We start from the raw sequence: 15,311 nt of genomic DNA, 5'->3' as shown, positions 1-15,311 counted from the left end.
AGTGTCAACAATGTTAAGAATTGCTAGAAACACGTGCACGATAAAGATGAAGAATGAATAAAAGATTACATATTATTTATTATATCATTAATTGTATAATCCACCTGAAAAGGGTATATCAGTTTGATGCAACCAAGTGTCTCCCATGGTGAAATTGTAGACAGTAAAATCCATAGCTTGTGTAGCATTCAATAAACTATAGCCAGGCCACTTCACTCTCTTGCTTGTATCTGCACCTGGTCCATAGTTTCCAAACTCCCCATAAGACAATGTGTCAAGTCCAAATGTTCCATTCCATTCCAACCATCCAGGGGGACTAATCAAATTTCCCATGTATGATTGCATGAACACTGTTCTAGAATATTGCTTCCAGGGTCTACCCAAATAATTTAAGTTGTTGCTTGAATCGGTTGCCAAGTCTGGTGCAGCTTCAATTGTGCAATTTTGAATCGAAATGCCGGTGTTTTGATTAGGATCGGTCCTTCCTTGAGCTGTGATTGTGTTTTTCTGTTCAGGCAATGGTTTCCGAACGTAAAAATTGCAACTTTGGAATACAGCAGCAGCATTTCCAAATACGAAATCAACAGTTCCGTAGATATCGCATTCCCTGTAAAATTGTCTTAGGGAATGTACATAAAGTGTATCTTGATACCCTTCAAAACTGCAGCGGTAGAATGTGGAGAAATCAGCACTGTTCCTCACAGCCACAGCTTGGTGTTTCTCTGGACCAGCTGTGTTCTTGAATGTAACATCTACAGCTACAAATCTCTCTCCAGTAACAACTGCAAATTCACAAATTAAAGAGTCAAATTGGAGCCAAGATTGCATCTTCAAGCTAGCAATTGAATTGGAGTCTATTATGCTATATTCGTGTTGTATATTAAAGATATAATCGAATCGAATCAAATCGATATACTTTTAAATTCAAGTTTGTGTCAACTCAACTCGAAAGCTTAAAGCTCGAAGCTTAACTTGAGTTTTATTTTTTACACTCTAACTTGACTCGACTGGATTCAAAAATTTGAAATTCAAAGATCAAGTTTCATTTTTATGTTTGAATTCAACTCTTAAACTTGACTTAACAATGAATGAGTCAAGCTCAAATTTCTTCAAGTCAAACTTGAATAACTCACGGATAGCTTGATTCGCTTACACTCTTATTGCATGCCAAAAAAATCATAACTTCAAAAAGTAGAGAAAAGTCAAAATCTAAAATAAGAGGGAGAAATTAATGAAAATGTGATATACATACCAAAGGTTGAAGAATTGTAAGTTGTCCAGCCATCAACCCTATTATGGTTTCCAGTGATTATGGTCTTATTGATTCCGTCTCCAATCAACATAACGTTCTTCTTTTCTTTGGGGACAATGACATACTCTTGGTAATATCCTTGTCTAGCATAGATTATGAAATATCCATCTTCAGGGTTCGAATTGTTTGGAGCAGAAGCAATGGCTTCTCCAATGGTTGTGAAATTGTCGCCATCGTATGGACCTACTATAATAGTTTCATTAATGAGAATTCCTTTGCCCTCTACTTCACCAAGAATCCGTTGCCCCTTATGACAATCCGTTGATTTGTTGTTGCAATGATAAGTTTTTCGTAGAGCCTGAACCAAATTTATCGATCGGTTAGATTTATTAATTAAGGCAATTTCAAAAAAACAGAATCACTTCCGAAAAAATTCAAAAATACACTTTTTGAACTATGATTAAGCTTTTAATTCGAAATTTTCAATTTTGAAATAGACTCCAACACCATTAAACTAACTGTTTTTTTTTTTTTTTAATTTGAATTATATGCAAAATATAGCCAACTTGAGATCACTAACAAGTTTTGAATTTTGACATGTATAAAAGAAAAAACTCATAGTTTATTAAAAAGAAAAAAGAAAAATTCATAATTTGTATGATACTATATTTTATGGGAAAACTATTTGAGTTTGCAGTAATATATTTATTTTGAGTTTTTGCATTTAATATTACATAAACATATTTATAATTTACAAGTAGAATATTCAATTATTCATCATAAACGATGCGGTTTCCTCCATGAGCGAACAGTTGAAATAATATTGCTTCGGACCCTCTTAATACTCAACATGCAAACCTACGTGACTTGTCTCTTTATTTTCATGTACAAATACTAAAACCAAAGAGTAAAAAATATCAATTTAGAATTAAATTTGAAACAATTATAATGGAAGCCTAACTAAAAATGGATGACTTTCTTGACCCATGTGATAATAAAAAAATACATTGATGAGAATCTAATATAACAAATTAATAGTGGATTCAAAGTTTAGTTTTGTTAGTTTATATAATTATACTTAAGATATGATATTCAATAAATTTGACATTTATATTTTAATTTCTACAAACCTTTTTTTTTTATTTTCAAATTACACTTCTAACCAACAACCATGTCTTCGTTATGTATTCATTTATGCATTATGAGTGTACTATATTTTCACTTTTTCTAACCTACAAATCTTACTGTTATAATTGATTTATGCAGTATTAATTTTGCTTTAATGGTATATGGTACATTTAAAAAAATTGTAAAAATTTGAAAAATTGTTATAACTGCTAACAAATCGCCATTCTTATATATTTGAATCATGTAAATTAATTGAAAATAGCCCATATTAAAAACTTGAGCAACCATATATAAAAATGATCTTTCAAAATTTGCAAATAAAAAAAAAAAAAAAACTTTCTTTGGGGTTCAAGAGAAACGTATCCTCCACGTTAATTGGGCCAGGTTGGCAATAAATCTCTGCTTAGAAACCAGACAAACAAAATTAAATGTTTAAATCCAAGTAGTAATTCTTATATTATATATAGTACTATATTAACATAAAATATTACTGTTTGAAATTCTTATATAGTACTATTAACGTATGTCATATACGTATTCGTATGCATATACTAAGACACATACCTTTATCTGGCATCGTATATATAAGAATTCCATGTAACAAAACCTTTGTATGGTATAAGATCGAGTACTTCCATATATATTGTATAGAAAGGAAAAAATTAAAAGGAAAAGCATAAAACAATGTACGCTAATTTGTTACCTCGATGAGTGATTCAAGCGGTTGGCGAAACCCATGCTTCAAAGTACCCGGGTTTTGAGATCCCTTACTTCTTTTAAATCGCTTACGGTTCCGGTCCAACGCATGAGTCACCAACCCAAGGGAGATGCTATACAACTGAGTCACATTAGCGAGTGGTTCAGCCAAAACACTAGCAAAACTACCCTTGGCATCGGCAAGCCCATCAAAGCAAGTGTGTTGATTAGTCACAACCCCACTGAGTAAACTCGAGACTCGGTCCACCAAGGCATCAGTCATGGAATCAACAGCCGATTTCAACTCAACCGAGATCTTCTCCAAGTAAAAAACATTAAGGTCAGCTAGTTGAGCACAATCTTGCATTGCACCAGCTTCCAAGTGGGATGATGGGAAGTAGTTTTTGTGAGTGAGGTAACGGTTGATAGCCTTGGAAAGTTTTTCAGCTTGTTTAAGGCATTTTTTGACTGTGAATTTGCCATAGTTGTTGGGATCGGAGGGCGACGATGTGAAGGCTGAGAGAATGGAACGGCAGAGCTTTGGGTAGGGAGTGGATTTGCATACAATGGAAGGGGGTTGGGGTGAGGTTAACAAACTTGGTGAAGAAAGAATAAGAAGAAAGGCTAAGAGAGAAGAAGAAACTAAGGAGGATTGGAGGATTTGCATTTTCTTGTTATTTTTGGGTGATTTTTAGTCACTACTATGATTTAAGGGTATGTATTGTAGATGATGGCTAAGTAGGTGTTTTTATATATGCATGCCTTCGTGAGAGAAAAGAGTAAGAATCCATGCGGCTAGATCATCTTCAATTAATTTATGTTTTTTGTTTAAATAATCATTTCATCCCTATATTATACATTTGTTATCAGTTTGACATTTTAAAAAATGAAATTTACAATTAAGTACTTAAACTTTTATTCTGTCGTTATGTTATATCAACTAATTAACTAATGATATTAGTTTAAGAGAATAAAGTAGATAATGAAATGAAAATTGAAGTATCTAATTGTGAATTTTATTTTTTTAGGTACTAAGTTAACAAAAAATATATAATACAAGTACTATTTTTGTTTTTAATTTTTTTAAAAATTGAGATAGAAGAGACCTAACAATTCGTCGTTTAATTATTTCTTGTATAATATGTATAAAATATAAAAATTATTATATTAAATTTTGTGTTGATATATTTAATACAAAATATATATTTTTCTTTTACCAATCCCATAAATAATTTTTACTAAAAGTTTAAACAACAACTTTTGTATCTGTTTTTCTATCACATTAACACATTACCGTACCTATGTAAAATTATCATTTAATGTTTTGGCATGTTTCGTTTATTCTTTTTTATATTCTTATCTCTTAGCAAAGAGAGGGCAATCACGGGAAGTGAACCAAGTTAGTAATGGAAAAGAAAAACCAAGTTATAACTAGTAATAACAGTTTTGAAAAAAGTATTAAGGGTTCTTAATAATTGAGAACATTTCCACGTGAAGAAATAATTGTAAATTTAAGTAAATGATCAACCATGGTTTACTTTTCATTAATTTTGATAATAATAAATGAAATCTAAGTGAAGGTCATTGTTAACATATGGTAGATTAATTGGCTTGGTGTCGGTAAAGCTAATTAATGCATATATGTATCGGTGGAGTGGGAGGAGAAGATCCTTCAAGGAAAAGACATCACCAAAGATGGTGTGAGGTGAAGTAAGGTAGAAGGAAAACCATGTAACTTCCACACTTAAAATGCCATATTGTATTAATTAATTAATGCTTGTAATTATTACATTTTGGTACTACCATACCGCACACACAGACTTCTTGTTCTTCTTCCTCTTTTTTTTTTTTTTATTATTATTTATAGAAATGCTGATTTGTTTAATACTTTCCACTGCCTCCTTCTCGGACTTGAAATATTTAAGGTCAACTTGTCTGATGTTCTAAGATTTTATAATTGTTTCCCCTAATGTTTTTGTTTGTTTTGACAATTTCAATTGCTGAGTCATTGAGATCGTGCCATGCATCAAGAGAACCATGGCAGGTTGTAATTTAGTTTAACTTATATACACAATTTATATGTTAAAGATTTTCATGTTTTATATATATATATATTTATATATATACCCCGTTTAATTAGGGGGGTATTTAAAATTTTTAGACTTGTTAATAAGATTTGGGCTTAAAATTGACTTTTAGATAGATTTATTTAAGTCTTTGTCATATTTTGAGTCAATGATATTTTGGAGTCTATTTTTGGGTTATATTGTTTTAGGTTGTCCAAAAGCCTTAATTTTTTTAATTTTATTCATATGTTTTTATAAAAAAAAAAAAAAAAACCAGAAGGATAAAAGCAGAACAAAAAGAAGAAAGATTAAAAAAAGGATGAGATAAGGAAAGTTTTAAAATTTGAGAAAATTTGGATTAAACCTATTCCAAATTGAAATCATATTAATAGATGAGATGCAAATTTAAGCCTTCAATCTAATCTTTATCGAGACTTAATCCTTATATAAATTAAATGAAATCAACATCAGTAGGAGAAACATACAAAGGAAAAGGCAGAAACAACAAGCAATAATGAAAATTTTTGAACGATGATAGAAGTTTTTGAGTAATTTATTGAAGCTTGGTTTTTAATTTAAGAGTGTGTTTAAAGGATTGGAGTTGAAGAAAAAGAAAAGAAGTCAAAATTTGACCTTTTTTTGGAATTTTTTTCTATAAAATTTTTAAAAATTCAAATTTTACGGTTGAGTTTTTTAGTGAGATTCAAGTTTTGTGGTGAGATTCCAACAATTTCTCTAGTTTTTTACAACATTCTGACAAATTTTCTAATTTCAAACAACAAACCAAAAATTGGGGAGAACTTTGACAAACTTTCGACAAGCTTAGTAGAATTCGTCACCAATTTCTACTTCTAGCGAGAGAAGAAAGAGGAAGAGAAAAGAAAAAGAAATCTGAGAAAAAAACTTCCTTTTGCTTTTATACTAGGCAAAAAACGATATTGTTTTAGCGCTTTCAATTTACTTTTGACTAGTGTGCTTTACCATTTACCCAACTCGACCCACACGTATCCAAACTGCAACCCATCTCCCTTCAACCATTGAAGAGCCACTAAGTCGAGTCATAATCCAAGTCATTTAGCAAGCTATGAGCCGAATCTTGTTTCTAAAGTTGGGCCATTAACCTAAGCTGAGTTTTTTTTTTTTATAATTTTTTGTGTTATTTTGTTTATTTATTTAATATTTTTAGGTGATTTTTTTAATAAAAATTAATTTAAAAAATTGAGGAAAAAGTTAAAATATAAAATTTTCTTTAAACAAAAAATAATTTCTAAAATTAAGAAAAAAATTAAAATATCAATTTTTACTTAAATGAAAATAATTTAAAAAGAAAATTGGAAGAAAAAGGTTGAAATATCAAATTTTCCTTAAAATGAAAGTAATTTCAAAATTTTAAGAGAAAGTTGAAATATCAAATTTCTTTTACGCAAAAATAATTTCAAGATTTTGGGGAAAAAGTTAAAATATCAATTTTTCCATAAAGTGAAAATAATTTCAAAATTTTGAGAAAAAGTTGAAATATCAAATTTTATTTAAAATTAAGTTTTCTTGAAATTTCATAAAAAAGATAAGTATTAAATAATTCGATGACGGAGACTCTTCAAGAGAAAAATTATTTTCTTGTATACTCTTGAGGTGAGAGAATTATATTAATTTTCTGCCAAAATATTGGAGTTAGTTATGAATAATTCCCAATATGTGTTAGTTATGAATAATTCTCAATACGTATAAATTTTGATGGTTTAATGCATAACATAAAAACAATTGGTACCATCTTTTGATGGGTCTTATGAGGATGCTATAACTTTTCTTATACGTAACTGTACTTTTGTACCTAATTTAGTTTCGTAGACTAGAAGTTAACTTTTAAAGATACTCGAGTCAAGCTTAAGACTTTTTTTAAAAATATGACAAATTCAATTAGGTGATCAATTACACCTAAAAAAAAATTGGTGACGACTTTATATTTAGCGATCAACTTCATAGACTTATATATTATGATAGTTTGGCAACTTCACTGAGAATTGCTGAGAGTAAGGCTAACAAATGAATTTGTGTTATCCAAACCTAATAAATTTGTTTTCTTTTTCCTTAAAATGATTTTGTTTGTTTATTTTTCAAGTACTTATTATTATGTCATTCATGTGTATATGTATAACATGAGCTCTACACTCGAGCTCTATCCTTATAGGAGGGAGTATAGTACCTGTAATTTCATGAGATTTTAATACCTCTATAATGGTTAGCTAAATACTTCCATTCAAATTGAACTCTTTCACATTTGTAGCCTATAATAGATGAGGATTATGGTATCTTACTTTTCTATTATGGACAATGATGTAAAGAATAATTTGGGAATCTTTAAATTGTGAATCCAAAACACTCATGTAGTGAATCTTAAGAGACCTAACCTTAAGTAGAGCCATGTCCTTCTCTTTTTGTAGAAATAACCTAAAATTAGGTTGCATACATTTTTATATGTACATACATTATGTATTAACTCTTTTTTTATATTAAATATTATATGTTTTTGTCTAAATCATGTTAACATTATAATAAGATTGCAATTATTTATTTTTTTCTTCATTCATTTCTTGCATCTCACTCATAGATCATCATCATAATTCATGTAACGCATTCATCATATCATAGTATAATATAAAAAACCTTTGTTTTACCTAGGCAGCATTTTAAAAGACATGATAGATCAATTAGAAGCACGGATCCATGCCTTGGAAATCAATCAAGAGAAATATAGACATGACCTTTGAGAGGTGAAGACTCAACTTGCCAAGCTACTAAAAATGGTTAAAAATATTAATGTGACCCATTCTAAAGAATTTTCATCCCTTCTAACTTGTTTATGTAATGGAAAGACATTAAGGACTAGCACTTATCCAAGTCTTACTAGCAACCCAAGTGAAGATCAAATTAGAAAATAGGTAAACAAGGTAAGGCCTTTTAATTTCACACAAGTCCCATAGATTAGTTCACGCCCAAATCCTCATTCCTTTTCAATTATTTTTCAACATCCTTTTTTAACATCCCAAGCAAGACTTGCTCCTATTTGACCTCCACAATTTGGCTTAAATCCACATACCTAACCTTCATGTACAATGCCTTCCAAAATTTTTGTGCTTATCAGCTAATCCAACAACCAAGTTGGCAAATAAATCCTTATGTGTATACACTTAATTCGACTTTAGTACCCATACTTGTAAGTGAAACAATTGCTTAACCCAAAAAATCATTAAGTACAAGAGAGATAAAGTCATCATTGATTCAATCCCTGTGACTTATATTGAGCTATTCCCATAACTCTTTAAAAATCTTCTGATAGCACTAATGCCTTTAGAGCCACTAAAACCTCATTATCTTAAGTATTATGGTGTTAATACTCGATGTGATTATTACTTTGGGAATATAGGCCATTTGATAGAAAATTGCTTTGGTTTCAAACATAAAGTGCAAGGTTTAATCGAAGTTGGCCTATTGAGTTTTGAGTACAAAGGCGAGCCCAAGATTATTGAGAATTCATTACCTAATTGTATTAGTTAAAGAACTTATCAATGGCAATACCATGATCTTGAAGTTAAAATATAGGACCAGGCAATGTATTTTAGGAATGTCATTTGGAGATTCTTGTCAGAATAATTTTTAATTTTTAAGTAATTTTTTTTATTATGTGATAGCACTCAATCCATGCATCCATTTATTCATTTATAAAGAATTTTTTTTTGTGCATAAATTTGTAGTTAGATATCATTCTAATTCTTAATTATGGTAATAAAAGTTCAAAAGCTTGATCATCAAAGATTTCAAGATAATCTACTTGCCACTTGTGTAACACTTAAGTAGTTAGAACAAAATAATCAAATTGAGAAAGCTGGGAAGGCTCAAGATGAAATAAAACGATACTTAGCCCAGATAATGGAAATATTGAAAAAATTAAACAAAAGGAAAAAATTGGAGAAAGCTTACATTCAAAAAATTGAAAACTCTTTATATCCTTATAGGTTTAGCTCATATCAAGCCCAAACATCCCAAAGGGCACAATCACAATAAGTACCACATTTTAAGGCACACTCTCATTTTAGAATACCTTTAATAGCTACATAAAAATAGTTCAAAGGATACACTGCTCTTATCTTAGACAGAGAAAAATCAAATCCAATCCCAATCTCTGATGATCCTAAAGAGCTAAAAAAATTGAAAAAAAAATTATTTGACATACTAGAAGATTCACGTTTCCAACATAAAATGAATCTTTTAGAGGAAAAAGCTTTAAAACTATTGAAAGAATGAGTTTCTATGGATCTATGGATGCAATAAAACTTTGTTTAGTGCCAAATGTGGTTATTTCATTTAAGTTTAAGGTTTTAGAATTTGATAAGAATGATGTGACTAAATGTCTAGTGACCTATATCACTATGTACTGTAGAAAAATGGCTGCTTATATACATGATGACAAGCTCTTGATTTATGTATTCCAATATAATATTACAAGGTCTGTAGTAAAATGGAATATTCAATTAGACATAACCTACATCACTTTATGAAAAGAATTGGTTAGGGCATTTATTACCCATACAAGCACATCATAAAGTTGGCCTCAGATCGATTGTCTTTATAAAGCATGGAGAAAAAAGATGTTGAGAGCTTCACGGAATACTCTTAAAGCTGGAGAGATATCACTGCTCAAGTCCAATCACCTCTAACAAAAAAAAACCTATAGTTTTATTTGTCAACACTCGTAAAGCTCTATACCATGAAAAGGCTAATCGAAAATATAACTAAGAATTCTACCAACATAGTTATATTTTGAGAGATAATAGAGAGCACTATAAAAAATGAAAGGCCTAAAAGTGATGATGCAGTTATTGTAAAAGAATATGGTGCATCGAGAATAGAAGGAAAAAATGTTCAAGTCATGATTTACGATGAAAAATAGGTTTGACGCTTTACCACATACCATCCTTATATGATGTATTAATCTTATTATCCTACCATAAATAATCTTTTTTAGAATCCTTATCTTTATCAACCAATCCAACAGTCAGGTCTTCATACAAGTCCTATCCCCAACCTACTACTTGAACAGTGAGTAATAAAAAAAGATCAAGAAACAATCATAAAAGAATCCCAATTCCAATTCCTAATATTTTGCCTTTATTAGTAACGGATCAATACCTTACCTTAATACCTTTGAAAACAACTCTAAATCCATCAGTGAAAAGTTATGATTCAAATGGTAAATGTAATTATCACAAAAGGGTAATTAGGTATTCAACTGAGAGGTGTAGGCAATTCAAGGAGAATATTGAAGGTCTCATCAATAGTGGTACCTTGACCCAAGCTTTTTAAGCAATGGAAATCTACTTTAACATAAACCGATTTTTCTTTGTATTGATGTTTTAAACATGCATTCCTCGTGGAAAAATTTATATGTTTGTAATAAGTTTTGGTTCCTTCAATTGTTTAGATTACTATATAGTTAATCTTTCAAATGTAAAATCTCAAGAAATTTGGTGATTACTATTAAGAATGAGCATTCTAAGTCATTTCACTAAACATTTCACTCTCATCCCTAGGGATAAAAGTTTCACAAGCTTTACCTTCCACTTAACTATGATAAAGCTAAAAAGTTATTAATCTTTATTTGGGCTATGAACAATGAAATGGTTGATTAATTTGGTACTCTCCTAAACTTTTTGGATTTTGATGATTTAATAAATGTTAAGGCTATTTCAAACACTTTATCATTCGTATTCCTTCACCAAATCCCAAATTCTCATAAAGTTATATTTTTTCAAATTGTTCAATATCTTAACGTGTGTAACATTCTGCTCATTTTCTAGTCTTTTACCTAAAGGTCCTTCACTCTTATCTTAGGGCATATTTATTGAAAAAACCAAATTACTTGATGTGCCAAACTTTTTTTTGCACCATCCTGATTGAAAAACATTTGAAATGGATTGTGAAAATGAAAATTTTGACATTAGACTTCACTTGATTAGAAAGTTGAGATAGTACAGCTTAAGCATAAATTACAAAAAAAATTAAAAAAAAAGTTGATTATAACATCATGAATGTGAGGCATTCAAATGAATATAAAATCAATGAAAAAAGAAAGTTATATCCTAAGAATCGCTTTTTTGGAACATCTATACTTGAAATAAAAAATTACCATTTCTTAAATTCTTTTTATAAAAGAAGAAAATGTCTATTTGCTACCCGTTTTGAGCCTATTGATTTCTTCTTTCTAAATAAATCTTAACCAAGAATCAACTTTCAAGTTTGGAAACAAGTTAAAAAAAAAAAGAGAGGAGATCTCATCAAGATGGCATTGGATTTTATGATGTTTTATGTTAAGTGGCATGTTTGAAGTAAGTTGACTCCAAAAAATTTTGAACTCAACTTGTAAAAGGTAGAAGCACGTAAAACAAAAAAAAAGGTAAAACAAAAATGCAAAAGAGAAAAAGAAATATGTCTTTTGAAAAAGAAATGATCATTGATTTAATCACCTTTAAATACATTTTTGGGTCTGTTATCCTTTCTTTTTTAACCTTAAACCCTAGCCTATATTATGTCTTACAAAAAGTCATTTTTGTCATTTGTAGATACATAAGTTGAAGAGCTTGTTCCTTAAAAGATCATTATGATTTGTTTTTAGATGAATTTTGAGTTCTTGAATGGATGATGAAATAATTAATAAAAAAAGAAAAAAAGGGAAAAGAATGAAACTCTACGGTGAAAACTTAAAAGGATAGTCTAGAGCAAGATTGAAGCATTGAAAGTAAATCATGGCTTTCCATACATCAAGGATGAAGCAAAAAGCACCAAAAAAAGGACATTTTGAATAAACCAAGGCATGTTAAAAACCTTTTAATAACGCAAGAAGATCAATTTCACTATAAAGATTCTCTCAAAAATTTAAGCACTGTTCTTTTTTGACACCTAAAATTTAAAGTCTATTAGAGTTGGTCTTGACACTTATTACAATTCCACATATAAGAATTTAAAAGAGTGCCAAAATAGATTGTACTTTAAAATATGATTTTCATTAGTGAGCCTAGATAAAGAGATATTGATATTTATTTTCTCATTTAGTGGCTAAATTCCCTTTGATAACTAAAATCATGATGTGTCAAACCATCGCATCTTTTTGGAAAGACTAAGTTGTGACTCATCACATTCATTCTAGGTAGTAATCACTAGTTTTAAGAAATTTGATCACATGTGAAATATTGATTCATTTTTAGAAAGATAGTTGTGTGATGTAATATTCATTACTACTTTTAAAAATTTTAAAAGATGTTCAAAAAGTATTTTTGATTCTCAATGCTCATTACAGGAGAAAAGGTGAATGCTATAATAAAAGACCTAATGTAAGGACTAACTAAAAAGATTCATAAACAAGAATAATGGTTTTCAAGAATGAAGATGTCTAAGCCAATAAAAGGTAAGAATGGTTGCTTCGTTCAGAAAAGAAATTGTTGATTTTTTTCGAAGTTGTATGGTGTAAATTTAAAAAAGAAATAGGGTTTCAAGAATCGTGTTACCACAATTAAGGATCAATTTCATATATTGCATTCATTGCATGCATCACATGGATTATATGCATCACATTCATTCCATGTGTTGCATTCATTGCATATTTTTTCACATGCAGAAGAGAAAGATTTGGGCTTAAAGTTTTGATAAAAAAAAATCTTGTTGCTTTAGATAAGGACCTTTGATATGAAAATCAAATGAGATTCTACCTCAAGATATTTTTATTGAACTTCTAAATATCAATTTTTAAAACCCCTAATATCATTTTCTAAAACCTTTGGGTAGTTTTTCTTTCAAACGTTCAGGTATATCCTATAAACTTTTGAATACTCTTTTCAAAGTCTTCCTAGCATAATCTATAAATACTCTAAATTTTTAAAACCTATGGGTACCATTTTTAAATTTTAAGCCCTTGTTTAAAAGAGGGTTTTTTTTTTTTTAATGTTTTATTTATAAAACCCCCAGGAATAATTTAAAAGTCCTTTGGGCATAATCTATAAGATTTTCAGGTATGATCTTTAAAATGTTTGGGTATCATTTTTAAATTTTAAAGTGGTTGAACCTTTGTTTTAAAGGAGCTTTTTTCAAAGTTTGATTTGTAAAACCTTTAGGTATAATCTCAAAGTCCTCCAGGAATGATTTATAAGACCTTCAAGTATGATTTTTAAAACCTTCAAGTACCTTTTTCAAATTTTAAAGTTGTGGAGACTTTGTTTTATAAGAGTTTTTTTTTTCAAAGTTTGATTTGTAAGACTTTCATCCATAACCATCAAAACCTCTAGGCATAATTTCAAAGTCTTTCGTATGATGTATATGACCTTCGAGCGTGATCTCATCAAGGCCTCCAAAAATAAGACCTTTAGGCATGATGTTTAAAACCTTTAAATATATTTTTTAAATTTTAAAATTGTTTTGCGTTTGTTTGAAGAAGCTTTTTAAATATTAAAGATGAGTTGTAAGACTTTCGGGTATGATCAATAAGATTTTCAAGTATGATCTTTAAAACTTTCAGGTGCCTTTTTCAAAATTTGAAATTTGTGTACCTTTTTTTAAGGAACTCTTAATTTTTAATAATGGTATGGCTCTATTTTTTAGGAGCCCTTGCTTAAGAAAAAAAAACATAATAAAAAAAATTGGAATAAGCATAACCCGAACGCGATAGGTGTTTATGTTTTTACATAATTTTTATTTCATAAAAAATGTGTAAAGATAGAAAATGTGTAAAGAGGGGCAACTATAAACATCCCATTTAATTCGGGGTATTTAAAGTTCCCAGACTTGTTAATAAGAATTGGGCTAAAAATTGGATTTTAGATAGATTTATTAAGTTAGAGTCATTTTTTAGGGCCTATTGTGAGCCATATTATTTTAGGTTGTCTAAAAGCCTAATTTTGTTAAAAATTTTATTTCATATGTTTTTGTTAAAAAAAAAAAGATCAAAGTGAAAGATAACAATGAGAAAGATTCAAAAAAGGATGAGATAAAGAAAGTTTTGAAATTTGAAAAAATCTAGATTAAGCTTATTTGAAATTAGAATAAAATTAATAGATGAGATGCAAATTTAAATCTTCAATCTAGTTTCTATTGAGACTTAATCTTTATATAAATTGAATGAGATCAACATGAGTGATGGGAACATAGAAAGAAAAGGGCAAAACCAACAAGTATTGTGGAAAATTCTTGAACAATGATAAAAGTTTTTGAGTAGTTTATTGAAGTTTAGGATTTAATTCAAGAGTGTATTTAAAAGATTGAAGTTCAAAGAAAAGAAAAGAGAGTTAAAATTTATCTTTTCTTTGTTTAGAAAATTCTAATTTTTCGGTTGAATTTTTCGATGAGATTTCAACAATTTCTCCAATTTTTGGTAACATTTTGACCAATTTCCAGTTTCAGGTGACAAACCTAGATCCCAACAAAAACTCCAACAAACTTTCAACAAGCTTTGTAGAATTTGACCACCAGTTTTTGCTTCTAAAAAGAAAAGAAGAAAGAAAAGAAAAGAAATCTGGGATAAAATATTTCCTTTTGCTTTTATATTAGGTAAAAAAAAATGTTGTTTTGAGGCTTTCAACTTGTTGTTAACCTGCATGTTTTACCATTTACCTGATCCACATGCATCAGACACGTAACCTAATTCCTTTTAGCCATTGAAGACCCATTAAGCCAAGCCATGATCTAAGCAGTTTAACATGCCATGAGCCAAATATTATTTCTGCAGCTGAGCCACTAAGCCTAATTGAGATTTTTGTGATATTTTGTTTATTTATTTAATTTTTTTGGTTTTTTTAATAAAAATAAAAATAATTTCAAAAATTGAGGAAAAAGTTGAAATATCAATTTTTCCTTAAACAAAAAATTATTTCAAAAATTGAAAAAAATGTTGAAATATCATTTTTTTTCCTTAAATGAAAATAATTTCAAAAGAAAATTGGAGGAAAATGTTGAAATATCCATTTTTCGTTAAAACAAAAGTAATTTCAAAATTTTGAGGAAAAGTTAAAACATCAAAATTTCCTTTTACACAAAAATAATTTCAAAGATTTGAGGAAAAGTTGAAGTATCAATTTTTTAAAGCAAAAATAATTTTAAGGTTTTGGAGAAAAAGTTGAAATATCAAT

At 29.2% G+C, this 15,311-nt stretch overlaps 1 protein-coding gene across 1 annotated transcript; it reads right to left on the bottom strand.

Annotated features, from left to right (window-relative positions):
• On the bottom strand, positions 1 to 3,743 carry LOC111309923 (putative pectinesterase/pectinesterase inhibitor 47). The gene is made up of 3 exons (XM_022908944.2): positions 3,084 to 3,743; positions 1,253 to 1,610; positions 1 to 782 (listed from the first exon to the last, which is right to left on the bottom strand). Exons 1-3 carry the CDS (start codon positions 3,741 to 3,743, stop codon positions 88 to 90), a joined length of 1,713 nt encoding a protein of 570 aa, XP_022764679.2. The 3' UTR covers positions 1 to 87.
• Between the last annotated feature and the right edge of the window lie 11,568 nt (positions 3,744 to 15,311).

The sequence above is a fragment of the Durio zibethinus genome, chromosome 19 (assembly GCF_047325235.1).
Source record: "Durio zibethinus cultivar Kanyao isolate XHJ-2024 chromosome 19, ASM4732523v1, whole genome shotgun sequence".
In the NCBI taxonomy this organism is placed as follows: Eukaryota; Viridiplantae; Streptophyta; class Magnoliopsida; order Malvales; family Malvaceae; genus Durio; species Durio zibethinus.
This window is presented reverse-complemented; position numbering and strand designations above follow the sequence as displayed.